Source organism: Salmo salar, chromosome 01 (genome assembly GCF_965601325.2).
Source record: "Salmo salar chromosome 01, fSalSal1, whole genome shotgun sequence".
NCBI classification, from domain to species: Eukaryota; Metazoa; Chordata; class Actinopteri; order Salmoniformes; family Salmonidae; genus Salmo; species Salmo salar.
In genome coordinates, this window is record NC_138291.1 from 160,032,360 (window position 1) to 160,052,500 (window position 20,141).

A 20,141-nucleotide genomic window follows, 5' to 3' on the forward strand; every position below is an offset into this window, starting at 1 on the left:
CAGTGGCTATTACTGTGAAAAAATACCATGCTATTGTTTGAGGAGAGCTCCTAACAACAAAGCACTTTTTTCACTGCGATAGGTTTGATAAATTCCCCTCTCAAGGGAAATGTGTACTTACATTCTGAAATCTTGCTCTGATTTATCATCCAAAAGGGTCTCAGAGATAACAGGAAGTGTCATTTAGTTAAATAAAATCATTTTTCATATCTTAAAAAGGTCCATATAGCATGCAAGATTGATGTCTTTCCACTCGTTCAATTTGCAAAGAAAGGAATCTGTGAAAATCTAACCCTAAACGTTGTTTCAACCAGTCAAATCACATTCGTATGTATTCCGCAGAGATCCTAGAACGTAACCAGACTTCACTATATCATTAGGGGTGTAGTATATCCTATAGGACACCAAATATGGTCAGAGAGCAACGCCTTCATGGCACGCCGATGACGCGGGTGGTCTTCACTTGATCGACTCTAACTTTGTCAAATAAGCACCAATCGGGGTCAAACAAAGCTAGCTAGATAGCCAATGAGCTGGGGCTTACGGGAGTATCCAGAAACCCTGTATCTGTCGCAAAATGTAGCTGCCAACCTTTTGCGACTGCATGCCTTTTCCTTTTGGACAAAAAATATAAGAATATACAGAGATATGAAAACTGGTTGTTTTGCAAATGTTGAACTTATAATATGGCTACTAATACTGGAAAAGCTGAATCAAAGTCCAAGTATACAGATTTGACGATATTCTTGCAGAAAAATTTAATATGAACGCTAATGTCTCCTTCACAATTTGCCCAAATGTGCCTGGGTGACTTCACACTAAATGTCATGTAGTTCGCTTATACTTCAAGTTATCCGTCTGACACTTTGCACATACACTGCTGCCATTTTGTGGACACCATCGGAATTGCAAACAGAGTGATGGCTAGAAGTGGGACCTTTCTCTTGTTTTTCAAAGAAGGTGGTAGAAAAGAAAAACGTTTTGTGTTATATTCTCCAGCATTCAATTCACATTTCGACAAACCTCAGAGTGTTTCCTTTCAAATGGTACCAAGAATATGCATATCCTTGCTTCAGGGCCTGACCTACATGCAGTTAGATTTGGGTATGTCATTTTAGGTGAAAATTGAAAAGAAGGGGGCTATCCCTAAGAAGAATTATACAATGTACCGGCAGGACAGAACAGCGGCGTCGGGTAAGACAAGGGGCGGCGGTCTATGTATTTTTGTAAACAACAGCTGGCACACGATATCTAAGGAAGTCTCGAACTATTGCTCGCCTGAGGTAGAGTATCTCATGATAAGCTGTAGACCACACTACCTACCGAGAGAGTTTTCACCTGTATTTTTTGTAGCTGTTTACATACCACCACAGTCAGAGGCTGGCACTAAGACAGCATTGAATGAGCTGTATTCCACCATAAGCAAACAAGAAAACGCTCACCCAGAGACTCCTAGTGACCGGGGACTTTAATGCAGGGAAACTTAAATCTGTTTTACCAAATTCCTATCCTGTTAAATGTGCAACCAGAGGAAAAAGAACTCTGCACCACCTATACTCCACACAGAGACGCATACAAAGCTCTCCCTCACCCTCACCCTCCATTTGGCAAATCTGACCATAATTCTATCCTCCTGATTCTTGCTTACAAGCAAAAATTAAAGCAGGAAGCACCAGTGACTAGATCAATAAAAAAGTGGTCAGATGAAGCAGATGCTAAGCTACTGGACTGTTTTGCTAGCACAGACTGGAATATGTTCCGGGGTTCCTCCGATGGCATTGAGGAGTACACCACATCAGTCATTGGCTTCATCAATAAGTGCATTGATGACATGGTCCCCACAGTGAATGTACGTACATAGCCCAACCAGAAGGCATGGATTACAGGCAGCATCCGCACTGAGCTAAAGGCTAGAGCTGCCGCATTTAAAGAGCGGGACTCTAACACGGAAGCTTATAAAAAATCCCGCTATGCCCTCTGACGAACCATCAGACAGGCAAAGCGTCAATACAGGGCTAAGATCGAATCGTACTACATCGGCTTTGATGCTCGTCAGATGTGGCAGGGCTTGCAAACCATTACAGACTACAAAGGGAAGCACACCCGAGAGCTGCCCAGTGACACAAGCCTACCAGATGAGCTAAACTACTTATATTCTCGCTTCGAGGCAAATAACACTGAAACATGCATGAGAGCACCAGCTGTTACAGAAGACTGTGTGATCACGCTATCCACAGCTGATGTGAGTAAGACCTTTAAACAGGTCAACATTCACAAGGCCGCAGGGCCAGACGGATTACCAGGATGTGTACTGCAAGCATGCGCTGACCAACTGGCAAGTGTCTTCACTGACATTTTCAACCTCTCCCTGTCCGAGTCTGTATTACCAACATGTTTTAAGCAAACCGCCATAGTCCCTGTGCCCAAGAACACTAAGGTAACCTGCCTAAATGACTACCGACCCGTAGCACTTACGTCTGTAGCAATGAAGTGCCTTGAAAGGCTGGACATGGCTCACATCAACACCATCATCCCAGAAACCCTAGACCCACTCCAATTTGCATACCGCCCCAACAGATCCACAGATGATGCAATCTCCATTGCACTCCACACTGCCCTTTCCCACCTGGACAAAAGGAACACCTATGTGAGAATGCTATTCATTGACTACAGCTCAGCGTTCAACACCATAGTGTCCTCAAAGCTCATCAAGAAGTTAAGGTCCCTGGGAGTAAACACCTCCCTCTGCAACTGGATCCTGGACTTCCTGAAGAGCCTGCCCCAGGTGGTAAGGGTAGGTAACAACACATCAGACACGCTGATCCTCAACACAGGGGCCCCTCAGGGGTGCGTGCTCAGTCCCCTCCTGTACTCCCTGTTCACTCATAACTGCACGGCCAGGCACGACTCCAACACCATCATTAAATTTGCACACAACAGTGGTAGGCCTGATCACCGACAACGACGAGTAGGTTAGAGACCTGGCTGTGTGGTGCCAGGACAACAACCTCTCCCTCAACGTGATCAAGACAAAGGAGATGATTGTGGATAACAGGAAAAAGAGGACAGAGCACGCCCCCTTTTTCTCATCAATGGGGCAGCAGTGGAGCAGGTTGAGATCTTCAAGTTCCTTGGCGTCCACATCACCAACAAACTAACATGGTCCAAGCACAAAACCTATTCCCCTCAGGAGACTGAAAAGATTTGGCATGGGTCCTCAGATCCTCAAAAGGTTTTACAGCTACAGCATCAAGAGCATCCTGATGGGTAACATCACTGCCTGGTATGGTAACTGCTCTGCCTCCGAGAGCAAGGCACTACAGAGGGTAGTGCGAACGGCCCAGTACATCACTGGAGCCAAGCTTCCTGCTATCCAGGACCTCTATACCAGGCGGTGTCAGAGGAATATCCTAAACATTTTCAAAAACTCCAGCCACCCTAGTCATAGACTGTTCTTTCTGCTACCGCACGGCAAGCAGTACCGTAGCACTAAGTCTAGGTCCAAGAGGCTTCTTAACAGCTTCTACCCTCAAGCCATAAGACTCCTGAACATCTAGTCAAATGGCTACCCAGTCTATTTGCAGTGCCCCCCCTGCCCCCTTTTTACACCACTTCTACTCTCTTGTCATTTATGCATAGTCACTTTAATAACTCTACCAACATGTACATACTACCTCAAATAACCGGTGCCCCCGCACATAGACTCTGTATTGGTACTCCCCTGTATATAGGCTCGCTATTGTTATTTCACTGCTGCTCTTTAATTACTTTTTACTTTAATTTTTTTGAAACTGCATTGTTGGTTAGGGGCTCGTAAGTAGGCACTTCACTGTAAGGTCCACACCTGTTGTATTCGGCGCATTTGACTAATACAATTGGATTTGATGAGAGTCACCTGGAATGCATTTGAATTAACAGGTGTGCCTTCTTAAAAGTTCATTTGTGGAGTTTCTTTCCTTCTTAACCTCTCTAGGGTAGGGGGCAGTATTTTCACATCCGGATAAAAAACGTACCCGATTTAATCTGGTTATTACTCCTGCCCAGAAACTAGAATATGCATATAGTTTGATTTGGATAGAAAATACCCTAAAGTTTCTAAAACTGTTTGAATGGTGTCTGTGAGTATAACAGAACTCATATGGCAGGCCAAAACCTGAGAAGATTGTATACAGGAAGTGCCCTCTCTGACCATTTCTTGGCCTTCTATAGCCTCTTTATCGAAAACAGAGGATCTCTGCTGTAACGTGACATTTTCTAAGGCTCCCATAGGCTCTCAGAAGGCGCCAGAACGGGGAATGATGACTCTGCAGTCCCTGGCTGAAAAACAGTAGCGCATTTGGAAAGTGGTCGATCTGAGAACAATGAAACGGGGGCGCGCGTACACGTGAAGAGTCCATTTTCTTCTTTGAGTCTTTGAACGAAAACAAGTCTCCCGGTCGGAATATTATCGCTATTTTACGAGAAAAATCGCATAAAAATTGATTTTAAACAGAGTTTGACATGCTTCGAAGTATGGTAATGGAATATTTAGAATTTTTTTGTCACGACATGCATCCGTGCGTCACCGTTCGGATAGGGACCTGAATGCACGGACAAAACAGAGGATATTTGAACATAACTATGGATTATTTTGAACCAAAACAACATTTGTGGATGAAGTAGAAGTCCTGGGAGTGCATTCTGACGAAGAACAGCAAAGGTAATCCAATTTTTCTTATAGTAATTCTGAGTTTAGTGAACGCCAAACTTGGTGGGTGTCAAATTAGCTAGCCCGTGATGGCGAGCTATCTACTCAGAATATTGCAAAATGTGCTTTTGCTGAAAAGCTATTTTAAAATCTGACACCGTGATTGCATAAAGGAGTTCTGTATCTATAATTCTTAAAATAATTGTTGTTTTTTGTGAACGTTTATCGTGAGTAATTTAGTAAATTAACCGGAAGTTTTCGGTATGTTTGCTAGTTCTGAACGTCACATGCTAATGTAAAAAGCTGGTTTTTGATATAAATATGAACTTGATTGAACAAAACATGCATGTATTGTATAACATAATGTCCTAGGAGTGTCATCTGATGAAGATCATCAAAGGTTAGTGCTGCATTTAGCTGTGGTTTTGGTTTTTGTGACATTATATGCTAGCTTGAAAAATGGGTGTGTGATTATTTCTGGCTGGGTACTCTCCTGACATAATCTAATGTTTTTCTTGCGTTGTAAAGCCTTTTTGAAATCGGACAATGTGGTTAGATTAACGAGAGTCTTGTCTTTTAAAATGGTGTAAACTAGTCATATGTTTGAGAAATTGAAGTTATAGCAATTTTAAGGTTTTTGAATATCGCGCCACTCGATTCCACTGGCTGTTGACTAGGTGGGACGATTTTGTCCCACATACCCGAGAGAGGTTAATGTGTTTGAGACAATCAGTTGTGTTGTGACAAGGTATGGGTGGTATACATTAGATATCCCTATTTGGTAAAAGACCAAGTCCATATTATGGCAAGAACAGCTCAAATAAGCAAAGAGAAACGACAGCCCATCATTACTTTAAGACATGAAGGTCAGTCAATACAGAAAATTTCAAGAACTTTGAAAGTTTCTTCAAGTGCAGTCGCAAAAACCATCAAGCGCTATAATGAAACTGGCTCTCATGAGGACCGACACAGGAATGGAAGACCCAGAGTTCCTCTGTTGCAGAGGATAAGTTCATTAGCGTTACCAGCCTCAGAAATTGCAGCCCAAATATATGCTTCAGAGTTCAAGTAACAGACACATCTCAACATCAGCTGTTCAGAGGAGACTGTGTGAATCAGGCCTTCGTGGTCGAATTGCTGCAAAGAAAGCACTACTAAAGGACACCAATAATAAGAAGAGACTTGCTTGGGCCAAAAAACACAAGCAATGGACATTAGACCAGTGGAAATTTGTCCTTTGGTCTGGAGTCCAAATTGGAGATTTTTTGGCTCCAACCGCCGTGTCTTTGTGAGACGCGGTGTGGGTGAACGGATGATCTCCGCATCTGTATTTCCCACCGTAAAGCATTGAGGAGGAGGTATTATGGTGTGGGGGTGCTTTGCTGGTGACAGTCTGTGATTTTTTATTTTTATTTATTCAAGGCACACAGCATTCTGCAGCGATACACCATCCCATCTGGTTTGTGCTTAGTGTGACTATTGTTTGTTTTTCAACAGGACAATGACCCAACACACCTCCAGGCTGTGTAAGTCAATTTGACCAAGAAAGAGAGTAATGGAGTGCTGCATCAGATGACCTGGCCTCCACAATTAACGTTACACAAGGCGAGATCCAGATGCAGACACAGGAGGCAGATGGTTGGAGTCTTACAATGTTTATTAATCCAAAAGAAGTAGGCAAGAGAATGGTCGTGGACAGGCAAAAGGTCAAAACCAGATCATTGTCCAGGAGGTACAGAGTGGCAGAAAGGCTCGTGGTCAGGCAGGTGGGTATAGAGTCCAGAACAGGCAAGGGTCAAAACCGGAAGGACTGGAAAAAGGAGAATAGCAAAGGCAGGAGTACGGGGAAAAACGCTGGCTGACTTGGAACATACAAGACGAACTGGCACAGAGAGACAGGAAACACAGGGATAAATACACTGGGAAAAATCAGTGACACCTGGAGGGGGTGGAGACAATCACAAGGACAGGTGAAACAGATCAGGGTGTGACAGTATCCTGGAAACAGAAGACAAAGGACAGTGAGACACGGGCTTAATTCTGGACACATGGAAAGTAGGGTGGATACGGAGGATACGGGGTAACACAAGATGGACAGCAGTGGAACTCAGGACTCTGAAGAATGGAAAAGGACCAATGAACTGGGAGGACAGTTTACGGGACTCTACCCGCAGGGGCAGGTCCCGAGTGGAAAGCCATACCCTCTGTCCAATACGGTATCGGGGAGCTGGAGCCCGGTTACGTTCCGCTTGTCGACGATACCTGTCGACAGCGGCGAACAAACATCTGGGCTGATGGTACGCTGACCTCCTGCTCTTGTTCCGGGAAGAGTGGAGGCTGATTCCACTTTCGAGTGTTCCAGGGGGTGAGTCCGGTGGCAGAACAGGGAAGGGTGTTCCGGGCATACTCCACCCAGACCAGTTGAAGGCTCCAGGTAGTGGGGTTGGTTGAGACCAGGCATCTCAAAGTAGTTTCCAAATCTTGGTTGGCTTGCTCCGACTGACCGCTGGTTTGGGGATGGAATCCGGATGGCAGGCTGGCCGACGACCCAATAAGGGTGCAGAATGCCTTCCAGAACTGAGGACCCAGATCGTAGACCATGTCTACCGGGAGTCCATGGATCCAGAAGACATGCTGCACCATAAGCTGGGCCATCTCCTTGGCAGAAGGTAGGAGAGGGATGAAATGGGCAGCCTTGGAGAATCGATCGACTACTGTTAAAATGACAGTGTTGCCATCAGACGGAGGGAGCCCAGTGACAAAGTCCAGAGATATGAGACCAGGGACGATGAGGGACCGGTAGTGGCGGAAGGAGGGCAGAAGGAGCTTGGCGAGGAGTCTTGTTCTGAGAACACACTGTGCATGCAGCGACGAAGGCAGAGACGTCAGGAACCATAGTGGGCCACCAGAAACGTTGTCGGAGGAAGGCTAGTGTACGACGGGACCCTGGATGACAGGTCAGCCAGGAGGAATGAGCCCATTCCAGGACCCGGGACCGGACTGGGTTAAGGACAAACAACCGGTTAGCCGGGCACTCTTCAGGTCCAGGCTGGGAGCGTTGTGTCTTGCGAACCAGGTTCTCAATACCCCGATCCACAGTGGCAGCAAGGCATGAGGTAGGTAGAATGGTTGCGGAGGTCGAGGGTGTGGCAGAGGAACTGTATAGGCGGGAGAGAGTGTCAGGTGTCACATTTTTTGACCCTGGGCGGTAGGAAAGGGTGAAGTTGAATCTGGTAAACAAGAGGGCCCACCGGGCCTGCCTGGAGTTGAGGCGCTTGAATGTTCGGAGATATTCCAAGTTTTTATGGTCTGTCCAGACCAAGAATGGCTGTTTTGTTGCTTCCAGCCAGTGCCTCCACTCTTCCAATGCCATCTTAACCGCCAGGAGTTCTCAATTGCCTACATCGTAGTTCCTCTCTGCAGGATTGAGACGATGGGACAGGAAGGCACAGGGATGAAGCTTTTGGTCCTGGGCAGATCGCTGGGACAGGATTGCCCCCACTCCAACATCCGAAGCATCAACTTCCACCACAAATTGAAGCGAGGGGTCCGGATGGATGAGGATGGGACCTGTTGTGAACTGATGCTTCAGGTCCACAAAGGCTTTTTTCGACAGCTGGAGACAATTTGAACGGTACCTTGGGAGAGGTGAGTGCCGAGAGGGGGGCCGCCAGGGTGCTGTAATCCCAAATGAAACGGCAGTAGAAGTTAGCAAAACCAAGAAACCGTTGCAACTGCACCCTGGACATTGGTTGAGGCCCGTCCACCACTGCTTTCACCTTTCCAGGATCCATCTGAACATTGCCCTCAGCAATGACATTTCCCAGAAAGGTGATAGTAGAGTGGTGGAACTCACACTTATTGACTTTCACAAACAATTGGTTCTCCAGGAGGCGCTGAAGAACCTGTCTGACATGATGTACATGTTCTTGGGCAGATCAGGAAAAAAAACAGGATGTCGTCAAGGTAAACGAACACAAAACGGTTTAGCATGTCCCAGAACACATCGTTGACCAAAGCCTGGAAAACAGCGGGGGTATTGGTGAGAACAAATGGCATGACCTGGTACTCATGTCCACTGGCTGTGTTGAAGGTTGTCTTCCACACATCTCCCTCGTGTATCCGAACCAGGTGGTAGGCATTCCGAAGGTCCAACTTGGAAAACATGGTGGGCTCCCTGGAGAGGTTCAAATGCCGAGGAGAGGAGAGGTAGGGGATCATTTATAACCGTAATGTCGTTAAGTCCCTGGTAGTCAATGCACGGACGCAGGGTCTTGTTCTTCTTTTCCACAAAGAAAAACCCTGCTCCGGCAGGAGATGCAGACGGACGGACGGCCTCAGTGGCAAGAGATTATGTACTCCTCCATAGCTTTGGTCTCTGGTCCGGACAGAAAATACAACCGACCCCGAGGTGGTGTAGTGCCTGTGAGAAGATCAATGGCACAGTCATAAGGACGGTGGGGGGAGGGAAGTAGCACATGACTTACTGAACACATCCAGGAGGTCATGGTACTCGGTGGGAGTAGCAGAGACATCCACAGTCTTGCTAACGTCCTGAGGAGGACGACTTGGGGAAGGCTGTGCTGCTTGAAGGCAGTGGGAATGGCAAAATGGGCTCCAACCCAGGATGGAGCTTGTGGTCCAGTCAATCATAGGATTGTGCTTTTGTAGCCAGGAAAATCCCAAAATGACTGGAACATGGGGAGATGCAATGAGGAACTGTATGGTCTTTCTGTGGTTACCAGAAACCCGTAATTGAATGGGCACAGTAATATGGGTGACTTCCCCTATTGAGTGGCCGTCCAGTGCCCTGGCATCCATGGGAACAGAGAGAGGCTGAGTGGGAATACCAAGCTCCGAAGCAATAGTGGCATCCATAAAACTTTCATCAGCCCCAGAGTCAATGAGCACTCCTAGAGACATAGATTGGTCTCCCCACAGCACATGCACAAAAAAAGTGTGCAGGTGAGGGGAATTAGGGAACTCCCAGTCTGACTCGCCATAGTGCTGGTACCCACTAGAGACAAAAGTTTCCTAATAGGACAGGTAGCTATAAAATGTCCTGCCCCTCCACAGTACAGACAACAGTTACTGTTCATCCTCTGTCAGCTTTCCCCAACTGACAGCATTGCTCTTCCCAACTATATAGGCTCAGGAGTATCCAACTCACTCATCGTAGATTCAGAGGGCTCGGGTGGCTCCAAATCCTCTCGGAAAAGCTGCCTTCAGAAACTTCCGGATTCCCTCAAAGGTGAATGAGCCATAGCGGGTGCACGAGTGTGCCCGAGACCAGACCTCCTCTCACTCCTACGTTCCCTTAGGCGTCCATTGATTTTGATGGTTAGGACGATAAGGGAGTCGATGTCCACCGGCAATTCCCGAGCAGCTAGCTCATCCTTTACATCCTCAGATAATCCGTGCAGAACGATGTCAAAAGAGACTCCGGATTCCAGGTACTCTCGGCGGCCAACGTGCGAAAATCAACAGCGTAGTCTGCCACACTACGTGAGATTTGACGTAAGTCAAGTAGTTTACTGGCAGCCTTTCTCCCAGATACCAGAGACTCAAATACCTTTCTCACCTCTGCCATAAATTCCTCCAGATGACCTCAAATGGTAGATTATTGCTCCCAAATTGCCGCAGCCCAGGAGAGCGCCTTCCCGACATTAGCGTAATGATATACGCTATCTTTGATCAGTCTGAAGGAAACGAAGATGGCTGTAGCTCAAAAATAAGCGAGCACTGAGAAAGAAAACCCCGGCAGGCACCAGGATTCCCCGAATATCGCTCCGGAGGAGGTAAGCGAGGTTCTCGGGGAGCCGGGATAGGCTGTACAAACTCACCACAGAGAGGGAAAAAATTACTGGGTGATTGTGGTTTTTCAGAGGTGACAGGCAGCCTCTGAGCTAACTCCCTGATTTGCTCCATAATAGCCTTTAACCCATGGTCGTGGCATTCTGTCAAGGAACTGAGCCCTTCCAAAAGGCCCTGTAACAACAACGCATGTCTCCCAATGGTGGCTCCCTGCAGGGAGACAGCATGGCAGAGCTGGTCCAAGTCTGCTGAGTCTGTCATGGCCAGTTCGTACTACCATGACACAAGGCGAGACCCAGATGCAGACACAGTAGACAGATGGTTAGAGTCTTACAATGTTTATTAATCCAAAAGGAGTAGGCAAGAGAATGGTCGTGGACAGGCAAAGGTCAAAACCAGATCAGAGTCCAGGAGGTATAGAGTGGCAGAAAGGCTCGTTGTCAAGGCAGGCAGAATGGTCAGGCAGGCGGGTATAGAGTCCAGAACAGGCAAGGGTCAAAACCAGGAGGACTAGAAAAAAGGAGAATAGCAAAGGCGGGAGTACGGCAAAAACCGCAGGTTGACTTGGAACATACAAGGCAAACTGGCACAGAGAGACAGGAAACATAGGAATAAATACACTGGGGAAAATCAGCGACACCTGGAGGGGGTGGAGACAATCACAAAGACAGGTGAAACAGATCAGGGCGTGACAACAATCACCGACCTCAACCCAATTGAGATGTTTTGGGATGAGTTGGACCGCAGAGTGAAGGAAAAGCAGCCAACAAGTGCTCAGAATATGTGGGAACTCCTTCAAGACTGTTGGAAAAGCATTCCAGGTGAAGCTGGTTGAGAAAATGCCAAGAGTGTGCAAAGCTGTCATCAAGGCAAAGAGTGGCTACTTTGAAGAATCTCAAATATAAAATATATTTTGATTGGTTTAACACTTTTTTGGTTACTACATGATTATGTATGTATGTATGTATGTATGTATGTATGTATGTACAGTACTAGTCAAAAGTTTGGACACACTTACTCGTTCAAGGGGTTTTCTTTATTTTTACTATTTTCTACATTGTAGAATAATAGTGAAGACATCAAAACTATGAAATAAAACACACACATATATATATATATATATATATATATATATATATATATATATATATATATACTACCGTTCAAAAGTTTGGGATCACTAATAAATGTCCTTATTTTTGAAAGAAAAGCACATATCTTGCCCATTAAAATAACATCAAATTGATCAGAAATACAGTGTATTATTAGTATTATTAGTACAGTCTCAATGTCAACAGTCAAGAGGCGACTCCGGGATGCTGGCCTTCTAGGCAGAGTTGCACGGAAAAAGCCATATGTTAGACTGGCCAATAAAAAGAAAAGATTAAGATGGCCAAAAGAACACAGACACTGGACAGAGGAACTCTGCCTAGAAGGCCAGCATCCCGGAGTCGCCTCTTCGCTGTTGACGTTGAGACTGGTGTTTTGCGTGTACTATTTAATGAAGCTGCCAGTTGAGGACTTATGAGGCATCTGTTTCTCAAATTAGACACCCTAATGTACTCAGTTGTGCACCGGGGCCTCCCACTCCTCTTTCTATTCTGGTTAGGTCCAGTTTGCGCTGTTCTGTGAAGGGAGTAGTACACAGCGTTGTACGAGTTCTTAAGTTGCTTGGCAATTTCTTGCATGGAATAGCCTTCATTTCTCAGAACAAGAATAGACTGACGAGTTTCAGAAGAAAGGTCTTTGTTTCTGGCCATTTTGAGCCTGCAATCGAGCCCACAAATGCTGATGCTCCAGATACTCAACTAGTCTAAAGAAGGCCAATTGTATTGCTTCTTTAATCAGAACAACAGGTTTTAGGTTTTCTAATGATCAATTAGCCTTTTAAAATGATTAACTTGGATTAGCTAACAACGTGCCATTGGAACACAGGAGTCATGGTTGCTGATAATGGGCCTCTGTAGATATTCCATAAAAAATCAGACGTTTCCAGCTACAACAGTCATTTTGTCAACTCGCACACTATGTCCTTCTCATCAGAGTGCTGCAGGTTGTGTGTGTGTGTGTGTGTGTGTGTGTGTGTGTGTGTGTGTGTGTGTGTGTGTGTGTGTGTGTGTGTGTGTGTGTGTGTGTGTGTGTGTGTGTGTGTGTGTGTGTGTGTGTGTGTGTGTGTGTGTGTGTGTGTGTGTGTGTGTCTTGACCAATCAGATTCACAGAAATCACAGGTTGCCCAGGTCGGGCATGTCTATAGAGAGGAGAGCACGCTCGCCACTTTGCTCCGAAAAGTGGGGTTGGAGCAAAAACCTACAGGAGGGTAGCTCACCAGGAACAGGGTTGGAGAACCCTGGTCAAGACTGTGTTAATGTGCCTGTAACTTTTGAATTATATATGTGCTGTATACAGACTACACGGCTGGAATTTAAGGATTTTGGGCACTGGCCATTTCCATTACTGGGCCTTATGATGCAACCCTGCATAAAGCAAGCTCAGCCCTGTTAGTTATATTGTCTTCTATTATCTTGTCTGTGTAACATAACCCCCCTGTTAGTCTAGTTTTATATGAACAAATACAAGGTTGCTGCAGTTTGACAGGGTTTTCATCCTCCCTATAGGGCCAGGAATTTTTCCAGGAGTTGAAAGCTATGTTACCTGTGTTGAAAATCTCTGTTCTCATCATAACACATATAAAACCGTTTTGCAACTGATTAATCAATATGTCATACCCTACACAGAGATTGACTTTAAAGTCTGAAAGGCACTTAACCATCGGCCAAGTCAGCAGTATTTTTGGGTTGGCTGAAGATTATGGCCACTTGCCCGAAAATGAGAAAATATTTGTTTACATGCAGAAATGCTATAACTTGTCGGTCGCTTAATTAAACAGGCAGGAAGCAGACAAAACATTTTTACTGGCCTGCTACATTGGACGCATAACTTTTGCAGAGTGAGATATTCCTATTCACTTCAACAAAACCTGGCGCTACCTTGTTGTTACCCACATAAGGGGGAAGTTAGCGTAGCTAGGCGAAATAGTGTATCTCGGACGGAGCAATAGGATAAAGTGTCCTGCACTCTGCTCGCCCTGACCAAAAGTTACACTTCCAGTGTAGCAATTCTTTTGCGATGCCCCTACTGGGATTCTTTGCAGTTTGGTTGTTTTCAGTAAAGAAAAATCTGCTTAATGGGACAACCACTGAGCAGGCTCAACTTGCCAGGCTGCCATAAATGCCATAAATCTTTCACTTAAACAATGAGGATGAACCAGAAAGATTAGTTTTAGGCTTCGCCGACTAGAATGTCTTACAAACACTTCATTTTAACAATGTAACACTAAAACTAGTGGCAACTGAGCTGCCAACAACGTTAATGAGACAGAATCTTAACTTTGCTGGACTTTTGAACACATGGGTATAAGGGGATAGGAGACCGATTTAAGGTGTACTGAAACATTCATCCTAAGGTGTTCTGAAACAGGACATGGTGTGTCGTAACACCACTTGATCAAGAGTTGTGCAACACCTTGCAGAAGACTGGGAGCCCTACTGGAAAAGTTGAAAACACTATTATGGTGTTTCCAGTCCTGTTTCATGTAGAGTTAGATCCCTTCTCTTTTGGTGCCGTTTCCTCTCTCAAATGCTCCTAAACACTATGATGGTGTTCACATCCTGTCTAGTGTAAAATAACAACCCTTCTTCTGGAGTTTCCAAATATTGTAGATGGGAGTCCCTCTTTTTGTTTATTATTGTTATATGGTGTGCTGATAGACTCCTCATTGGTAATTCCAAAAGGTCAAATGTACAGTATTATGCTCAAACAAAATATAAGAGAAAATATAGTTTTGTGAAAATACAAACTATGAAGATTGTCCAGGATAATAATTCATGAGTACAATATTACTTTTTCAAGACATGATTTTGAAGCTTCAAATGCTTTATCTTTTTTTTGCAACTTATTAAATAACAACAAAACATTAACAGGTGTTTCACTTTTTTACAATGATAAAGTCAGTTCAAAGATCTGTCAGGTATTTGTTATTCTTCTAAATCTAGGGAAATATGGCATTTTATTTCACATGATCAAAAAATGACAGGCAATGACTGCTAATGTTAGCAGTAACACTTATACGAACTTGTACATGGCAGTGTTGGGCCAGTAACCGAAAGGTTGCTGGATTGAATCCCCAAGCTGACAAGATAAAAATCTGTCGTTCTGCCCCACGGGGGACCAGTACGGAGAAAAAAATGTATGAAATGTATGCATTCACTACTGTAAGTCGCTCTGGATAAGAGCGTCTGCTAAATGACTAAAATGTAAATGTAAACAAGGCAGTTAACCCACTGTTCCCCTGTAGGCTGAATTTGTTCTTTACTGACTTGCCTAGTTTAAATATATACACAACTTCAGCCCAGGGTTCAATGTGATCCACCAGTTATCCATCATGCTAGTGTCTCTGACCTGAGTCAAATAAAATGTTCATCACATGCTTTGTAAACAACAGGTGGGGACAAACAGTGAAATGCTTACTTACACGGACGGGCCTGTCATGCCAAATAATGTCTTCCAGCCAAAAAGTGTTACCCTCTGCGTCACAATGGGGTTCGCGTCTGATGCTATATCAACGGGAGACCATTTTATGGTTTAGTGAAGTGTTATAAATGGGAGATATGTCCTTTCCAACACTTTTGGAAGGTATAGCCTACCTCAAGCTGGTCCCTCTCCGACTCAGAGCACAGAAAATCAGACTGATCCGAACTCACTGGTTCTGGTGGATGGGATACCTCCTGGGGGGCTCGGCCAGTCGAAGGTCCTAAAGTCATTTGGAGAGGTAAATTGAAGAGGTACATTTTTATAAGCATAACTACCAGTTCTTGCTTTCTCAAATGTCAACCAAAGCTTAACATACTTGGTCTATCGAGCTTCACTGAAGTGTAGGGTGTCAGGGCTTTCAGTGGTCGACCGTCCAACTGCTCCAGCTGTAGAAGCTCGTTGGCTTCCACCGAGGAAACCCTAGGAAGACAGAACAATATCACTGTTAGGGAGACTCAAACTAGCTTCAGGTTATTTTGTGTTAAAATGCAAATAGTTATTATATGAGATTTTTTATATTCATCTTAACAGATGGTGACCCCAGCTAAGAGCAGAGTGGTTTCCCAGGTCTCGTCTTCCTTTCGTCCTTCTAGCAAACCAAGTAATTTGCCTAGATGTCGTACCACATGGTCCCCTTCGTGATTCTGCTCCGGTAGCTCTCCTTCTGTTTCTCCTGCGCCTTGTCAATGTTCAGTCTCAACTTGATTGATAACAGGAATAAATGCAATTATATTTCATATTACAAATACAGTTCTTAAATATCTCTTGGAGGGCCAGAAAATAAATTAAGAGCGGACAATCATTTTTACCTGGTCAAAAACCTCCACATCCTTCTCAGTCCATGCCTCAACTTCCACCACATCAGGTGGGGTTTCCGTGATCTGAAAGTACCTTATATATTAATATCAATAGACAAACAGCACTAAGTCAATCTTGGGTGAACCGTGGGTTGAAGATGTCCATCATCGCCTTGGAGGTGGCCTCGGCAGTCTCGTCCTTGATGGGTATCATACAAAACAAAAATAATTGTTTTTGTTCCAAGCACCCTTTTTAATGGGTTACAGAAGGGAATTTAGAGTTAGGCACGTAGTCTTCATTTACTGACCTTAATGGGTATTGCCTCCACCCACTTGGTAAAGTGATCAGTCGCCGTCAGACACCAGCTGTTGCCATTCCTGGATTTCGTGAAGGGTCCGATGAGGTCCACCCCAAACATTAAAAGTGTTAGAGAAAAGATGACTTTATTCTTACCTGTATCTGTGTCATACAGTATACAGATGTTCATATTTGCAAGAATACTGACACACATTCTATAATATTGAACTCTGCTGTAGTCAAGTAAAGCAAACATTGCAAAATAACTTTCTCTGTTTCTCTCCATCTTTCACCATTTCTTCCTCTCCCCCCTCTCTCTGTCTGTCTAGCGAAGACACCTAGTTAAGGGCATTTGGAAATCCCATTATTTCTCATACCTATCCATTTGATTGATCAGGATTAATTTATAGCTAGATACCTCAATATGACAGACGACTACATCACTGGAGGCTGCTGAGGGGAGGACGGCTCATAATAATGGCTGGAATGGATTCGATGGAATGGAATGGTATCAACCACATGGAAACCACATGTTTGATTCCAGACATTATGAACCATTTATGCTATAACCATTGGCATTTCAAAATCATTGGATTGTATGAGAGACACAGTCTGCCAAAACATACAATTAAATCATTGGATTGTATGAGAGACACAGTCTGCCAAAACATACAATTAAATCATTGGATTGTATGAGAGACACAGTCTGCCAAAACATACAATTAACTCATTGGATTGTATGAGAGACAGTCTGCCAAAACATACAATTAAATCAATGGATTGTATGAGAGACACAGTCTGCCAAAACATACAATTAAATCATTGGATTGTATGTGAGACACAGTCTGCCAAAACATACAATTAAATCAATGGATTGTATGAGAGACACAGTCTGCCAAAACATACAATTAAATCATTGGATTGTATGAGAGACAGTCTGCCAAAACATACAATTAAATCATTGGATTGTATGAGACACAGTCTGCCAAAACATACAATTAACTCATTGGATTGTATGAGAGACAGTCTGCCAAAACATACAATTAAATCATTGGATTGTATGAGAGACAGTCTGCCAAAACATACAATTAAATCATTGGATTGTATGAGAGACAGTCTGCCAAAACATACAATTAAATCATTGGATTGTATGAGAGACACAGTCTGCCAAAACATACAATTAAATCAATGGATTGTATGAGAGACACAGTCTGCCAAAACATACAATTAAATCAATGGATTGTATGTGAGACACAGTCTGCCAAAACATACAATTAACTCATTGGATTGTATGTGAGACACAGTCTGCCAAAACATACAATTAAATCAATGGATTGTATGAGAGACACAGTCTGCCAAAACATACAATTAAATCATTGGATTGTATGAGAGACAGTCTGCCAAAACATACAATTAAATCATTGGATTGTATGAGACACAGTCTGCCAAAACATACAATTAACTCATTGGATTGTATGAGAGACAGTCTGCCAAAACATACAATTAAATCATTGGATTGTATGAGAGACAGTCTGCCAAAACATACAATTAAATCATTGGATTGTATGAGAGACAGTCTGCCAAAACATACAATTAAATCATTGGATTGTATGAGAGACACAGTCTGCCAAAACATACAATTAAATCAATGGATTGTATGAGAGACACAGTCTGCCAAAACATACAATTAAATCAATGGATTGTATGTGAGACACAGTCTGCCAAAACATACAATTAAATCAATGGATTGTATGTGAGACACAGTCTGCCAAAACATGCAATTAAATCAAAGTTTATTGGTCAAGTACACAGTTTTGTTTTGATGCTACCTTACATCCACTGAAACACCAACTATGGTTTTTACAAGACAAACCCCCCTCCCCCCACCAATATTCAGATTGAAGAAGTACTTTTAAATCAAATCAAATCAAATTGTATTTGTCACATGTGCCGAATACAACAGGTATTTCACCTTACTGTGAAATGCTTACTTACAAGCCCTTAACCAACAATGCAGTTCAAGAAATAAAGTTTAGAAAATATTTACTAAATAAACTAAAGTAAAACATTTAAAAGTAACACAAGAATTAGTGTTTCAGAGTACTTCCATTCTGTTTTGGAATACATTCAGTGTATTTTAACACTTACATTGGGTTTATATTCACACACCAGATCTCAGTGTGTGTGTACTACTTAGCATGGCTATACTATTTTAACAGTGTACAGTTGTTGTTTTCAGTCAAATAAACTCACCTGGGGCAACTTTAGAACAGGCTCAACTCACCCGACTGCTCAGTGCAATTGCCCCAGGCAATAGGGCAACCCTTAAGGTCCCTGTTACAACTAGATTCCAGAGTTTTACCTGGTTACCATTAGGATGCCACCTCTGATGAGATGTGTGTGATGTCTGACGTGTGTGCGGACTATGCACCAGTGGCGGTTCTAGACCCTTTCAAATGAGGTGCGGGGGGGCCAAGCTGGGGCCAGTTACATTAGACGTTATTGTTGTCATATCGTTTTCTTCACTGCATTGCAGGCATTAGCAGGCAAAAGACCATGTTCATAATCATTATTGTTCCGAGTTGCCACTGTCTAATAACAGAATGATAGCAAAAATGTGTTATGTAAAAATTATTTCATACTCCACATTTAGGGGGGCCACAAGGGGTGTCCCCCCCCCCCCCCCCCCCAGAACCGCCCCTGCTATGCACACACAATCTCTTACAACCATATCTCTCTCTTTCTCTCTCTGTCTCTCTCTCTCTCACACACACACACACCGTCTTTTAAACAAATGATTTGTCTATCTTTTCTGTGTTTGTGTATAATTGCAGTGGCACGTGAAATAGCCACATTGATGAATAGCCTCCTAGATAGATTGTCAGATAATAGATCATGTCTCTAGTTGACATATAGCCTCAGTCTTCAAATTTCGAAATGATTTGGATCCATTCACACCGCCAGGAAATGCGAGGAGGAACCTGCTGACCAGTGGTGACCAACTGCGACGAGCCCTGGATTGGATGACAGCAGCCTACGATGATGAGAGCGAGAGAGAGACCTCAGTCAATAAAATGCGATGGCCAGATGAAGAGGAAATGAGCCAGTGTGATCCAGCGATTTCACACGGCGTTTTTTTTAAATCCAATCAATACGATGATGAAAAGGATAAGGAGAAGAATAGCGTCTTTGTTACGACACCAACATAAGAATAGCCTGATGGTTGCAAATGGTTACGTTCGCACAGCCTGGGCTATGTAGGCTAGAGAAGATCATATCATTAATCGACATTATTGCCAGCCATGAAATGACATAACGTCTAGGCCTGTATGTTGTAATACATGAGGTGAGAGACAACCAGGAGCTGCCGATGATCGGAGAGAACAGCGGCCACAGCGCAGCGCCAGGCATCTGGGACAGTGATAACTCAGAGAGAGCGCTGTTTACTGTCATCTGAGATCTGGCTCCGGACCAGCGGTGAGGCATGGGCTGCGCTCCCAGCATCCACGTCTCCCAGAGCGGCGTGATCTACTGCCGAGACTCGGACGAGTCCAACTCTCCGCACCAGACCACCACTATATCCCAGGGCACCGCGGCCACCCTCCATGGGCTGTTCATCAAGACGGACGCGGCCGACACCATCCCCTCGGTAATCACTTACCAGACCAGGCAGTCCCGGAACAAATCTCACGGAGAAAGGAGAGAGAACAGCGGGGGACTCATCGGCATCGAGGCCGAGACACAGACCAGTCACACCAGTGTCAAGGTAGACAGGGGTTTGCTTTTTCACAATCACAAGGAATGAATCAAGCTATTCAGAAGGCCATTATATTCTAGTATCTTATCAAGTATCTGCGCCCTTTAAAACCAATTATACAATAATCTCATTCTGGCTTGCATGGGGGATAGCTAGTCTGATATCATTCATGTATAACGTGATTGTTTTGTGTTCATG

The 20,141-nt window shown here is 44.1% G+C and overlaps 1 protein-coding gene across 2 annotated transcripts in view; it reads left to right on the forward strand.

Annotated features, from left to right (window-relative positions):
- Positions 1 to 20,141, forward strand: part of LOC106568179 (high affinity cAMP-specific and IBMX-insensitive 3',5'-cyclic phosphodiesterase 8B) — a 99,096-nt gene that overhangs the window by 6,609 nt on the left and 72,346 nt on the right. Inside the window, exon 1 of one of the 2 annotated variants that reach the window (XM_014138285.3) lies at positions 18,930 to 19,952. The exons of the other annotated variant lie outside the window; for it this stretch is intronic. Coding sequence (XP_013993760.1) covers positions 19,671 to 19,952 — 282 coding nt within the window. The 5' untranslated portion in view covers positions 18,930 to 19,670. Of the gene's footprint in view, positions 1 to 18,929; positions 19,953 to 20,141 lie in introns of those variants that run through there. 2 annotated transcript variants of the gene reach the window in all.